General features: G+C 43.5%; 1 protein-coding gene across 1 annotated transcript in view; it reads right to left on the bottom strand.

Moving 5' to 3' along the window:
• kcnt1b (potassium sodium-activated channel subfamily T member 1b) overlaps window positions 1–13,627 on the bottom strand; it is a 52,810-nt gene that overhangs the window by 19,887 nt on the left and 19,296 nt on the right. Inside the window, exons 2-10 of the mRNA XM_042337399.1 lie at window positions 11,581–11,660; window positions 10,920–11,019; window positions 8,783–8,831; window positions 8,247–8,306; window positions 6,076–6,150; window positions 4,910–4,993; window positions 3,587–3,681; window positions 779–959; window positions 41–205 (exon numbers count right to left, since the gene is read on the bottom strand). Coding sequence (XP_042193333.1) covers window positions 41–205; window positions 779–959; window positions 3,587–3,681; window positions 4,910–4,993; window positions 6,076–6,150; window positions 8,247–8,306; window positions 8,783–8,831; window positions 10,920–11,019; window positions 11,581–11,660 — 889 coding nt within the window. The remainder of the gene's footprint in view (window positions 1–40; window positions 206–778; window positions 960–3,586; window positions 3,682–4,909; window positions 4,994–6,075; window positions 6,151–8,246; window positions 8,307–8,782; window positions 8,832–10,919; window positions 11,020–11,580; window positions 11,661–13,627) is intronic.

Below are 13,627 nucleotides of genomic sequence, written 5' to 3'. Positions count from 1 at the left end.
GAGAGAATCCTTCTTAAAAACCTCACTGAGTAATGCTGACCTGAAGCCTGGGATGAGCGTAGAATTCATTGAGGAAATCCATCAGCAAGTCTATTTTCAAGGAGCTGACACACAGGACCACATGCTTCTCTGTCTGTGCCCGGTGCCGGCTGTAGTTACCACCAGATTTCTGCCTCTCCATCCACAGGTATACAAGCTCTTCAAACTACAGGAGCCAAAGAAGAAACAACTTGTATTTTTTTTTCTAAAGTGGATCAAAACGACGGGGAAAATCAATCAATCCGAACGCCACTTCCTGCTAACCAGATACTGAGCAGCAATGAGATGTTTCACTTCCACACGAGGAGGTTACCCCTCTGGGTAGTGGCTTTAGCGGCTGCATTTGTAAATGGCAGATAAGTTTAAAAAAAGGCATTGAACAATGGCACTTCATATAAATAATAATAATCACGTCTTTGAGACATCTCAAAGCGCTTCACAGACTACTGTAAAGTGAATTGACTATATTTTGTGGGCGAAATGCAGCAGCCAATTGTGCACAACAGTGTCTCACAGTCATGGATTGAGTGACCAATTTATTCTTTTTTTTGAAAGAATTATTACCCCCCAGAAAAGGAATCCGCCAATCGACTAATTACTGGGTTCCTACTCACAAACAGAGGCGGGCGGAGTAAGGAAACTTGCCCATGGTCTCTCGCTTGCCAGGCGAGTGCTTTAGCCATGGAGCTACGGGACTGCACTGTACGGTTTTCCTGCACAATCTGAGGTGTAAACGTACCTGCAGAGGCAACACCACGAGGGCCACACAGATCATGATGACCACGAGGAGCTGCGAGGGCCAGATCTGGGGCGTCACGTCGCCATATCCCACGGTAGAGAAGGTGACGATGCAGAAGTAGAGAGACTTGAAAAGCGAGAGTTTGTTTCCGGCTCTCTCCAGGTGCTGGATGCCACATGTCCTGTAACGTTGAACAAGAGAGGGTGTCATGGCCGATCGCTGATGTAAATCTTGAAAACCCCTTCCACTATTTCTCTTTCACTTTTACTAACCCTTTTTGTCAACTAACAGCACAGTTGTTGTTGGCGGTGTTGAAAGGTGGGGATATTGTTCTTTTTGGAGCCTGTTTCAAGAGTTTGCAAACACCACCTTTTCGTGGAGCCGTCAAAACGGCATTTGGCGTTTATACATCTTTGAACAGTGTAAGTTTTTTTGTTTCGGAGGTTCCTTCCCGCTGGCCTGGGCTTTGCTATTATCAACTGATGAACTTGTCTGTTTCACTGGAAAAACCCTCATCACAGCTGGAGGTAAACCATCCGTAATTTGTCTTCCTGTCCTATTATCATGTAGTCTCTAATGGCAGCAGGACATTTAGAAACCCGGGGCAAGGAACACTTGCCATTCTTGTCTGGTAAACAAAACGTAATTGACTCACAGCTGCTTACACTGACAGGGCACTGGGTTTGAGAAATGAAACAAGCCCATTAATGTTTCTGTGTTATTGTATTCGCAGAGTGCATTTATATACTGCAAATCTTTCATGTAGGAAAACATCTCAGAGTGCTTTGAAGAGGCCGAGTGGAAGCCCGAGCAGGGTGGGAGATAGAAAAGCTGGGAGGTGATTGAAGGAAGAGTCAAAAAAGGTTTTTTTTTTAAGTGAAGAGATGGGTTTCGAAAACAGACGGAGGGTGGGAGGCGGAGAGAGTTTCAGGAAGAGGGGAGGAATAGCTGAAAGCTTATCCATTGACGATGGTTTGGAGGGTGCAGGGATGTGAAGGATGTCTGAGTTATCAGAGAGGAGGAAATATATGGGGGGAGAGAGAAGTGGAATCATAGGAGATCATAAAGGTAGGGTGAAGCAAGCAGGTGGAGCGAAACATTTTGAACTAGGAATGCTGTTGAAGAGAGCAATGCAGAAACACACAACTCCAACAGATAAAATGATTGCACCAGAGCAAACTTTGAAAAATCGCCTTAAAAGAAATAATTCTGTAACAATTCATAAGGAATTGCAGATAGCAACCCTCCTTTAAGCATTTGCATCAAGTATAGAGATTCAAGCGGTTCTGGATAATGAACCAATCTTTAATCTCGCTCCAAACCGGAGGGCGTTATGTAAAAGTTAATGCTCAACACTACTTTATTAAAATATTAGGTATGCAAATTAATTAGCGGCAAATATTAAGCTAATATCCTGGAAGCCTCACCTCTCCGCACTCACAACACTCCTAAACTAGTTGCAAGTCTCGACTTAGGGCTTGAACCCACAATCTTCTGAATTGAAATTGAGGGTGCTACCAACTGAGCCAGACTGAGATCCTGTACTGTTTATAATAATAATCCTTGCATTTGATACAGCGCCTTATTACGTCCTCAAGACGTCTCAAAGCGCTCACAGAATATACTGAAAAGTAAATTGACTGTATATTTTGTGGGTGAAACGTGGCATCCAAGTGCGCACAGCAGCGTCCCCACAAACAGTAGTCGTGGATTGAGTGAAGGAATTATTACTCCCGGAAAAGCGATCCGGCAATCGACTAACAACCAGGTTCCTACTCACTGCAAGGTAAACAGAGGCGTGTGGAGTAAGGAAATTTGTCCAATAGCTCGCCCTGCCCGGGAATCGAACCCACGCTTATGAGAGAGAGTTGGCAGTCGGCATATCTTGGTCACTGAAGCTGCAGGTTCAAAAATGCACACCGATTGGGTTTTGAACCCTGCTCTGACACCAGCAGCAAAAACCCAGTTTGTCTGCGAAACCCAATTTCAAAAGGACTTTTAAATTTGAAAATAGTTTTTTGGGCTCGTACAAAGTTATTAAAGAACCGGTGACACAAGTGGCCCCTTTAACAATGTTACGATTCCGGATTGGCAATTGGCTCACGACTCACTCAGCGATCACACAGAGCTCTCCTCGAGCGTTAGCACAATCTAATTTCCCAGCAGTAAACTCAGTCATTACGCCACTATCACTCAGCCTCAATGGCTAAACAGCAATCCCCAAAACTAAATAACACCAATCCCATTAAGTGTTATACAGATAACGAAAAGTCGTGATCTCTACCCCATTATCTAAAATATATATATGTATATATGTGTGTGTATATATACACACACACACCAATCATTATTTCTTTAAGACTTATTAGATATTGTAATGGTATCACGACTTTTTGGTCACCCTGTATATATTTTTAAAAATCCTCACATACCTTGAAGTCATTGGGACGTGTGGAAGACGTAAAAAGCGCTACACCAAATGCAAAGATTATTATTATTATTTCAAGGCTTTAAATGCCATGCGGGAGCTCAGATCATCATCTAGAGTTTACAAACCACTAGCGATTCATAAAGATTCGTACGTCGGGAGGACATCTCAAAGAGCTTCATAAAGCTGACTAGGAGCCTGGGGTGGGGGATGGGGGGGGGTGGGGGGTTGGGGAAAGAGAGCTGAGGAAGGCATTATGTTTCAACACAGAAAGAAATGGTTGATGGTGAATTTACATAAGCACAGCTTCACTGCATCAGCTCCAGGGGCTGGAATTCCACTCCCACTCCCGCTTAAGATGGTAAATGTTTGATACTCACCCTGTAAACACGAGACAAAGCAGGGTGCAAATCAATATCAAGACTTGGTTAAACATGGCCGACTGGGTCCTCTGAATGGCCCTGTGCAAATCGTTCTAGATGGAAAGAAATATTTGATGTTACATAACACTCGCCTTTGATATAATGGAATAATCCACGCGCCTCACTGTGTCGAGATGTCTCAAAGCGCTTGACAGGTTATAATATAAAGTGGTGTGACTGTGTGTATTTTACTGGCAAACTCGACGGCCAATTTGCACACAGCAATGCCTCACAGGTAGCCATGGAGTGAGTGACCAATTTTATTTGGGGGGGGATTGTTGGCCAGGATAAGAACGGCACCTCCAACAATATGTTTGAGCGTCAGTGCGGACTGAGTTCAAAATCCAGTTGTGGGGAAAAGCACCCGAATATCCTGCCAACATTTACTGGCAAGGCTCACGCATTAAAAAAAAAGTCATGTTCACAAACAGCTTCAGGTCTTCAGGGCAAAAAGAAATGAAGAGAAATGTTGGTAAACAAATACATAAAACATTGATTTTTTTTTAAACTGATGCTTTTTGTGGGCAGCAGTGAGAGAGTTGCCTTCTCCATCTCAGTCAGTGCAGAGCACAACACACGTCAAAGTGGCCTATTTGTTTCAAGGATCGAAGGATTAATTATGAAATGAAATTGATACGAGGTGGAGGATTCAGGTCACCAGGGTATTAGAGCAACAAGATGTCAGGGTTAATCACATCACTGGACGACAACAATATAACAGTTTATTACTTCAGTTGGACAGCTGCTACACTGAGCTTTGAGAAGAAGCATCAGCGGCTGATTGAAGGGCTTTTAAAGCCAACTCAGCTTCTGTGAGTGGTCAGGGATGCTTGTATCGCAGCAGATACACTCCTCACTGGAGCGCAAATGTTTACGATTACGGGTTTTACAAACTTTCTATGTTGTTTCCATGTATTTCCCCTTCGCCCCAAGTGTCAACTGCCCTCCACCTTCCTGTCTCCCCACCTGCCCATCCACCCTCATTCAAGGTCCACGACTCGAGACCATGTACTGAACCCCGACACTCTGGAACACTCTCCCTCATTCCCTCCGCCTTGCCTCCTCTCTCCCCTTTTCCAAGTCTCTCCCAAAAACCTTTTTTGACCGTGCCTACGGTCACCTTCACCCCCCACACCCCTGCTCGGAGTAGGGCTCCGCCACTGTTAAGCGCTCTGAGACGCTACTCTGCCTGGAGGGCGCTACATAAGTGCAAGATGTTGTTTGGTTCAGATACCATCGTTTGTGCGGATCTCACTGTTTGTGCCCGGGATGACTACTTACAATCATGTTCTCCAGTGCGTGCTTGGCCAGCCAGCAGTTTAGAAACACTGGGATGAAGAGATTTCTCAAGGGAGGCCAGAAGATCTGTAACGGATGATGTGGCAGAGGTGGGGGGGGGGGTAAAGAGAGGAAAGAGAAAGAACAAGGTTAGATGTGCATTGATGGAAAATAGTGATTCAAAATCACAACCAAAATAATCTCTGGCATCCTCTTTGTTTGAGCTGAAATAACCATAATTCATTCGAACTTGAATCATCCTTTATCAGCTTGAGAGGAAATAACTAGGCTGACGTGCGGTTTATACCCCCACAAGCCAGTTACATCTGTAACTGTCAGCAGTGTATCGATTGGGAGCAGGAAAGCAGATTGATTTGGGAAAGCTATGCTGCGGTGAGTGAAGCTGCAGAGAAAGCTGTGCGTTCAAGTTGCACTAACGGGGGAGTTAAGCAGTCAGAACAAACTCGAAAACTTTGGGGCTGATGCATCGGGGTCACTCAAGGGGTTTCTAGGGATGGATTCCGAGCCGGAATTTATAATTGGAGGGATGGAAATCCAGGTGCAGCTAAATTGCCTGGGCATGTAACCAATGCCTCAAATTGGTCTCAGTAGTCAGACCCCATCACAATTTACCATCTGAATCAGAGGAAGATCGCAAATAAAACACATGCACAGGCTTCGCATGCTAGTCCCTTAATGTTCTGCACCAATTTTTTTTAATGGAAGGCGCCAACGCATTTAAGAGTAAACTCGATGCTTACATGAGAGCGCAGGGAGTAAATAGCGGGGTATGGTGGGAAAGCTGCAGAAGTGTGAGTGGAAACACGTGTTGGGACTGGTCGGGTCAAATGGCCCATTTCCAGGCTGCAAAGTTTACGGAATTCTATGTAACTTGGATTTGAGAATAATTGACCCTATTACAAACAGCTGCCTTTATCTGCTGGTTACAGAGCAAAATACAGACAATCTACTTTACACTATATCCTGTGAAGCGCTTTGAGATATCTCAATGATGTGATAAGGCACCAGATAAAATGCAAGGATTATTATTATTATTAAGTTCATTTTATCTCAGCGCAGTTCTATTAACTGTCTTCCAACAGTGGCAGAGTTGAAGTTGTCGTCAGGTTTGAAATAAATCGATGAATAAATCTGCTGCATAAACTTACTGTGATAATGAAAGGAACTGTGTTAATCATCTCCAGAATAAAAGTTACTCGAAATATCTGCTCCCAGATGTTCCCCTGGCAAAAAAAAACAATATCAATTACAGCAGCCAGGAATCCTACAACAGGAACCGCCACTCAAATGATGCATTATGATGCACTGTTTAATGCGATTTTGTAATTTGGAAACAGCTGGTCGCGCGACCTGCGAAATGGAGACCAATTTCTATCGTTCAACTGCTGTTAATTTGAAGGTTTGCCAGATAAAGTTACCTCAGACTCTGTAAAGGTTTGAAACCAAAGGTACCGTATTTTCAGCAGGTGAGGCTGTTCAGCCCATCACGTCTGCACACTCCCAAGAGCTCTGGGATACTGTCCTGTCCGTGGGGCGCTATATAAATTCGAGTCGGCGTAACTCTTGTTAAAAGTTTTTTTTTAGTAAATTAATTTCACTTTCCCCATATCTTTCACCTACAAACTGCAAAGTCACAACACTTTTACACTATATGTCCTGTGAAACGTTTTGAGACATCTTCTTGATGCCAGAGGAGCTTTAATCAAATGCAAGGTTTATTTATTTGTTATTTATCCTTAAGTTCATTACCACCCCCGCACCCCCCCCTCCCCTCCGGACCCATCCCCATTTATTTGAGAATACAACCCCCTCACATCTTCATCTCATTTCCTTTCCCTTATTGAGGTGGGAATTTTAATTAAATTTCTGGTTGAGTTGAAGTCTCATCTGGTTGCGTTATGTACGAGAGCGCTGTGATGAACAACACAGGCACGTAGAGGTGTGAGGACTGGACAGAGAGCCTGTTTACTACAAATCAGTGTGCAAGTAATATTGTTTTAAAAGGCTTGCCCTTTGCATTCGCAAACACCTCGAGGCAGCAAATTGCCTTTCTATTTCTGTCACGGGCATCCATAGCATCCTTGAGTGAGTGCATCAGATGACGACACTGAACATACAACTTCAAATGAGGTTTGACCAGAGCTCTGTGCACATTTCCTCGTTTTTAAATTCCACTCGTTATATAAATTGCAGCCCACCCAACCGGCCTTTTCTGCACCTGCAAATTACATTTTATGTCCTGGGAACTGTAAATCCGTTCTGTACGCTCATCATATTTGCGCCCCACCAACTCTTTGTTTTTAAAGTTTGTTTGAATTAATCTCACTTTCCCCACATCGTTCACCTAGCGAAATACAAAGCCACAGCACTTCACACTGTATATCCTGCGATCCCTTAGTTATTTACATTGCATCAAAATGCCACCACCAACATTGGGCTCATTAAGGTGACGTGGGAGCACAGCAAAGAGAGACAATAGCCCACGGTCAATCTAGTCAGTTAATGAGCCCAGCCAACATCATCTCACTGACAGCAAGACAACTCTTCGCCGATCTGCTCTTGCAAAGGAACCAGCTGCGTCACAGCTGCACAATATCTAGACGTCTCTTTACAAAGCAATCGGCCCCAATGGACCGGAGCAGAGTGGCTCCTTCTAACAGGAGACAAGGCACAGAAAAGGACTTTACGAAACAGAAAGAACATGGAAAAAGAAACGGAAAACATACAACATTAGAAATTGTCACGTAATATCTATTGCCAGCCTCATTACCTGCCCTACTTCAGAATCCGCTCTGCTCTCTACATACTATACCTTTCATTACCCATTACAAAGAGCACGGAGTAGAGATTCAGGTCTGCACAGATACAGGACTGAATAGTGAGGAATATTTCAACCTGCAGTGAGGTGGTCATCGTGAGAGGGTGCTAATGTTAGGGCTTTTTGGTCTTCAAAGAACGTGTCTCAGAGGGGACCTTATAAAAGTCTACAAGAGTTTAAATGGGATTGAGAAAGTAAACACAGAACGATGCTTTTGATGCACCAAGGCAGCGCAACAAGAGGACACAGGTTCAGGTTTGCAAAGGGTAATTTCAGGGACAAACAGCAGGAAGTATTTCTTTACCCAGAGGGTAAACAACAACAACAGCAGCAATGGTTAGCAGGAAGGGTGGTTGAGGACAGGCCACGGAACAAAACCCATGGGAAGACAGGAGGGTAAGTGTATTGTAAGGACGTGATAAGGCACTCTATGAAATTCAAGGATTATTATTATTCACCTGCAAAAATAACCCTGTGCCAGTCAATCATCCAGGTCCTTACCTTGTAACTTAGATAGGTGAGAAGCATAGTCTCCAGGAAACTAATCAAAGCCACTATAACCTACAGAGAGCAAAGCAACAGCATGTTAATCCACGGGTCACGTTTCAGGAATTTATTTTGGGCGATGTGCACAGCTAAGCTAAATCAAATTTGCGCAGTGTTACATGTCAAGGTGGGTTTAAATATTAACCTATGAACAATTTTTGCAAAAGCTCCGAGAAGGTGTAATTAGTATCTAGAATGGTCAGCAATGTTTGGCTCTGCTGTCCTCTGGGTGTGTGGTGTGATATGATAAAGCCCATATCAGCCAGTAACATTGTCTGGTGGCTGGTACACAGGACTTCAATGCGTTTGACAAATATCCCGTAACAGTATACACAGTATTTCATTAGATTACCCGCGAGCAGAGACATGTGAAATTTACCGACCAGCTGAGAGATTCATCTCTGGAAACCCACTGCCCAATACTATGCGCTTGTGCGAATCCAGTTTGCGACACTGTTAACGTTGCCACCACACTCAAGCTGCTCACTCACCTGAATTGCCCAAAGTGGTAGAGTTCTGTTTACCCAAAGAATCGGCGACCTGGAAGAAACCCAAACGAGACAGGTGACAGGCTTGTTCGCGACAACAGCAGCATCAAATTACAGTTGTGTAGCACCTTCCATGTTTAGACTTTTTTATTGTTATTTTTATATCCAAACAATTCCTCCTCTCGTCCACCCCCCCCCTCCTCCCGTCGGCAATGCCGCACTTATCTAGTACGGAGTCACTTACCAGTTGATACTCGCTGCAAATGCACTTGAAAGGTTTGCGGAGTGATTGCGATTTGAGCATCCTCCAGACGTCGAACTAAATGTGGACACAAAGCATGATTAGACCCAAAATCTTACACCTTCCCACGTCTTCCAAGTTTAGCCAGACACATCAGCCAGAGTCTACCCCCTACCTTGTCAACATATTAGTCTCTTCAATATAATTCAATGTTTCGCCTGCAAAATGTACAGTCATTCACTTTACAATATATTCTGTAAAGCGTTTTAAGAAGTATTGAAGACATGATAAGGCACTATATCAAGTGGAAGGATTATTATTATTATTATTATAACTGACTGTTTTTAAACTTAGAGGCCCGAAATTCCCCTAATTTTAGCCTGTAAGACAATTTGCTTTCAAATTTGGTTAGGCAGAATTTTGGAAATTTCAGACAACTTGCAAGTTGATTTTCTACTTTTTTTAAAAAAAATAATTATAACAATCGTTGCACAAGGTATAGCAATTTGGGTATTGGGATTTCTCAAAGTGCTTCACAGTATTTTATGTATTTACACACAGTAATAGCCCACAAACCTTGTGTTTGGCTGCTGTGTTTCCTTACAAAAACGCTCAGGGAAAATGACTTCCAAATTAAGACTGAGTTTAAGGACTTCCAATATTCTGTGCAATCGTGAATTTTAAGACCAGGTGGTTTTTCAGGCTAACAATGGATGGAATTTTGTTCCGGCCTTGGATTTTCAAATGCGGCATTGCTGGTAAACACCGACTTTCCAGGCCAGTTGACACTCATTGCAACTATTATTCCAGCTCGCAGCTTTCACTCACACGTAGGCAGGTATGCTGACAGTGGAGTTAAGTTATAATAAGGTCCTTCTACTGTCCTTGGGACTTTTGCCCAATGTCGGCCACAACAACAATTGTGCGGGCGAGAATCTTCCCAACTCATAAATGAGTCCGTGGTGGTATCTGGGGCACAGAATTCAGTTGAGCTAACGGCATTTGGCCTCAGACAAAGATGCTTCTCTCCTTTCCTCGCTCATAGCAAGAACAGAGCTGTTGCCCTCGAGATTCACGATCTCAGGTGCAAGTTATTTTCGCTCAGGGTCACTGCTAAGCTTTCCTGCTCTTAGACCTGTCCTGAAATTTACGCTCAGTGAGATAGCCCCAAGGAGTGGCTGTAGCATGTTGATGCCATCATTGGTATTGCAAAATGGACTCAACACCATTGCGCTGAGCAGCAGAGCTTGATAACAGCAATCCCTCTGCGGAATCCATTAAAATCCAAACCGCAGAATAAACTGCATTGGGGAAATGAATATTCAGTGTCCTGCCAAGCTACAAGTCAAAAAGCAAACATTTCTAAAAGTTGTTTCGAGCTCTCAACCCTTCTATCCACAGGGAATAACAAACAACAATTGCAGTTATATAGCACCATAAAATATTTCCCATCCGTTAACGTATCAAAATGTTAGGTAAATACTGTGATGGACACTGAGCAGAGGAAGAACATAGAACTTTAACAATGTTGACCAAAGTCACTCAAGCTGTAGGGAAACCCACTCTAATGCAAAGCTTGTGAAATATAAAGCACCAAAGCGAACTTCACTCATTGAACCATCCTTGTCGTTACATTCTCTGTGAAGCACTTTGAGAACACGTTAGTTAGCTTCAGAGTGCTGCTCAACAAGAACCACCACAAATTACACTTGTACGGCGCCCTTCGTGTCGGGAAGACGTCCCAGGGTGCTGGACAGTCGGGGGTTTTTTGGACCCGAGCTGGGAGTTGGGGTCGGGAGGGGTGGAGGGCAGGGAAGCGAGTCCAAGACTAGCAGCAGGGTGTGAAGACTATGTGCTGGCAGCAGCCTGCGATCGAGGTGTTTTAACAGAGTGCCTTACCATCCAATGTCTTCTGTGGGATCATCCAGCAGAACACGGACTATGTACAAGAGGCAGGTGAGCAGCTTCAGGGAGAAGTTAAAGAGTCGAATTCTTAAACCTGAAGTGAAAAACAATCTTGGTTTAGCAACATCCCTGATATTTGACATAACGTCTCAAAGTCCTTCGCTTTTCAACGTATCCTAATAAATTGCGGTATGCAATTTGGGTACAAAATACCCAATGACCAGCTACTATTATCCTGGCAAGAACTTTGGGACATTTTCTTGACGCTGGAATAGGCATTGTAATAATAACCCTTGCATTTGATATAGCATCTTTTGACATCATCGAGACATCTCAAAGCACTTCACAGGATATATTGCAAAGTGGATTGGGCGAAACCAAATGCAAGGAATATTTTGATATATATAATATACACACACGCTGGTTTACTTCCCTATTGAAACTCTGCCTCCACCACCTTACTTGGCAGGGCGTCCTAAATGTCCTAATGGTGTTCACATTAGCAATGACTGCAGGCCAAAGCTTCAGTGGCTGAATGGCCTTCCCTGTTTTTTTCATGGCCAACTGCTTCGTACCTTGCAAGGTTTTAATGCCACGCGACACAATGTCATGTGATGCTTGGGGTCCACGAGACTGGACAAACTGTTCGACTTACTTGATCTTTGGTTTTTGATGAAGAAGAGTTTGAGTCGTTCCTTGAAGGTATTTTCATTCACATAGAACTCGACCTCCACTCTGTGTGTGTGAGAAAGAGAGAGAGAGAGAGAGAGAGAAGGCTGGTCAATTAATAGGACAAGAAGTCAATGATCTGTCTATTCAAAATAAACTTACCTGGATATGTATCTGCTTGAGAAGACTATTTGGATTGTACAGGGTGCAGACTGAGATGAAGAAATAGTCCGAGGGACATAAAAGGGCAGCAGTGCCGTTGAGCAAACCTTTTTTGTTCAGTTCAGTTTGGTTGTCTGGCACGAAGAAACCTATCGCCATCTATTTGGAGAGTATCCAAACCAGACCGAGAATTCTGGAGTGGAAAGCCACACACTCCCTAACACGGTTACATCCTGCGTCCCTAATTTCAAGCATTTTAGGTGCAGTTTGACAAGAGCTTTGTACTGCTGGCATCTAACCAGCTATATATTTCACAGCTTGCCATTGAGAGCACTGTCTGACAAGCTTCCCTCTACTTGTTCAGCCAGGCCCACCCGGCTCGTTAGGGCTTTGGCTTGTACATGAACAGCATTACGACGACTGTAAGCCACTTGTTATCAGCAGGTGATTCATTCCACACTTTTAGACCAAATAGGCTTCACTGCTTCAAATTGTGACCAGTTATGGTTGTTTGCGATGGCAATGCTTTGCACAAATTGGCTGACAGGTTTGCTTACAAAAATACGGTCCCTGCACCCTACAGTAAAGTGCTTCGAGACGTCCTTCTGATATGAAAGGCGCCATATCAAATGAAAGGATAATTATTCATTTAATTCATGTATTAGTCATTTATCAGACGTAATTATTAATATGCGTTTTCAGCATAGTAGCCAGGACTCTGCACTCGTTGTGGAAGAGGTCAGGGTGGGAATATAGAGACAGTTTACACGGTTGATCTGAACTTTCCGTGCAGTTAGAAAACTGATCCTGCTCAGCGCTGAAGAATTCTGTAAATACCCATGTGTGGTCAACAGATGGCAGTGTGCGGCCGCTGTGAGTGCAAGATGTATTTCCCTTCAGTCTTTATAAAGGATAACTGTAAAAAGTAATTATATAATATATATCCATATAGGGGGAGAGAGAGATCGAAAATGGGATATAATAATAATAATAATCCTTGAATTTGATACAGCGCCTTATCGCGTCTTCGAGACGTCTCAAAGCGCTTCACAGAATATACGGTAACGTGGATTGACTGATCCATTTTGTGGGAGGAACACAGCAGTCAACTGCACACAGCAGCGTCTCACAAACAGTCATGGATTGAGTGACCACATTTTTTTTTGAAGCGATTAATAATAAAGACCAACAATATGGATAGTTGGGGCACACAGTAGGGGAATGGAGAATGATTTGAAGGCTGCAATGCAATCTTTCAGGCATTGCAGCAAAAGCTTTGCCTAATGGGAATTAACCCCAAAACTCACTCAGCTCCAGGCCACTTACTGTTTGTTCTGCGCGTGAAATATTAATGCTTTTATTAATGACAGAAGGAAAAGGACGTCTCCAGAGTTGGAGGACTTACGAGTTGAACAGGAAAGATTTATAATATGTATAAAAATATATTCAAAGGTGGAGGTTAATTACATACACACGCAAGGATAAAGGATAAAATGGAATAAAGCATCACCACCAAATAAATTCCATGACCGTTTCAGCGCTGGGCTGTGGTTTTCGAGTTTCGTCTTGACCAATTCCCACCAAGTCGCAACAAACTGGAAACAAATGGCTAGTCAGCCTGAATCCTAACTTGCTCTTTTCCAGTGGGCAGAAACTAACCATTATCCCTCTGGCTTGAAAGGGGTCAAACCATTAAAATGACAGCTCACATAGAGGCCATTTGAACCATCCAGCACTCACTGATCTCTCTCTAACCCCAAAACTTTCCCCTGATACCCAGTTTATATTCCTGCCCTTCAGATTCCTTTTAAATGTTTTTATTGTCTCCACCTCAATTGCCACTTGCAGTCTCCACCGCGAAAGCCATGTGT

The sequence above is a fragment of the Callorhinchus milii genome, unplaced genomic scaffold (genome assembly GCF_018977255.1).
Source record: "Callorhinchus milii isolate IMCB2004 unplaced genomic scaffold, IMCB_Cmil_1.0 Scaffold8, whole genome shotgun sequence".
Classification (NCBI taxonomy): Eukaryota; Metazoa; Chordata; class Chondrichthyes; order Chimaeriformes; family Callorhinchidae; genus Callorhinchus; species Callorhinchus milii.
This window is presented reverse-complemented; position numbering and strand designations above follow the sequence as displayed.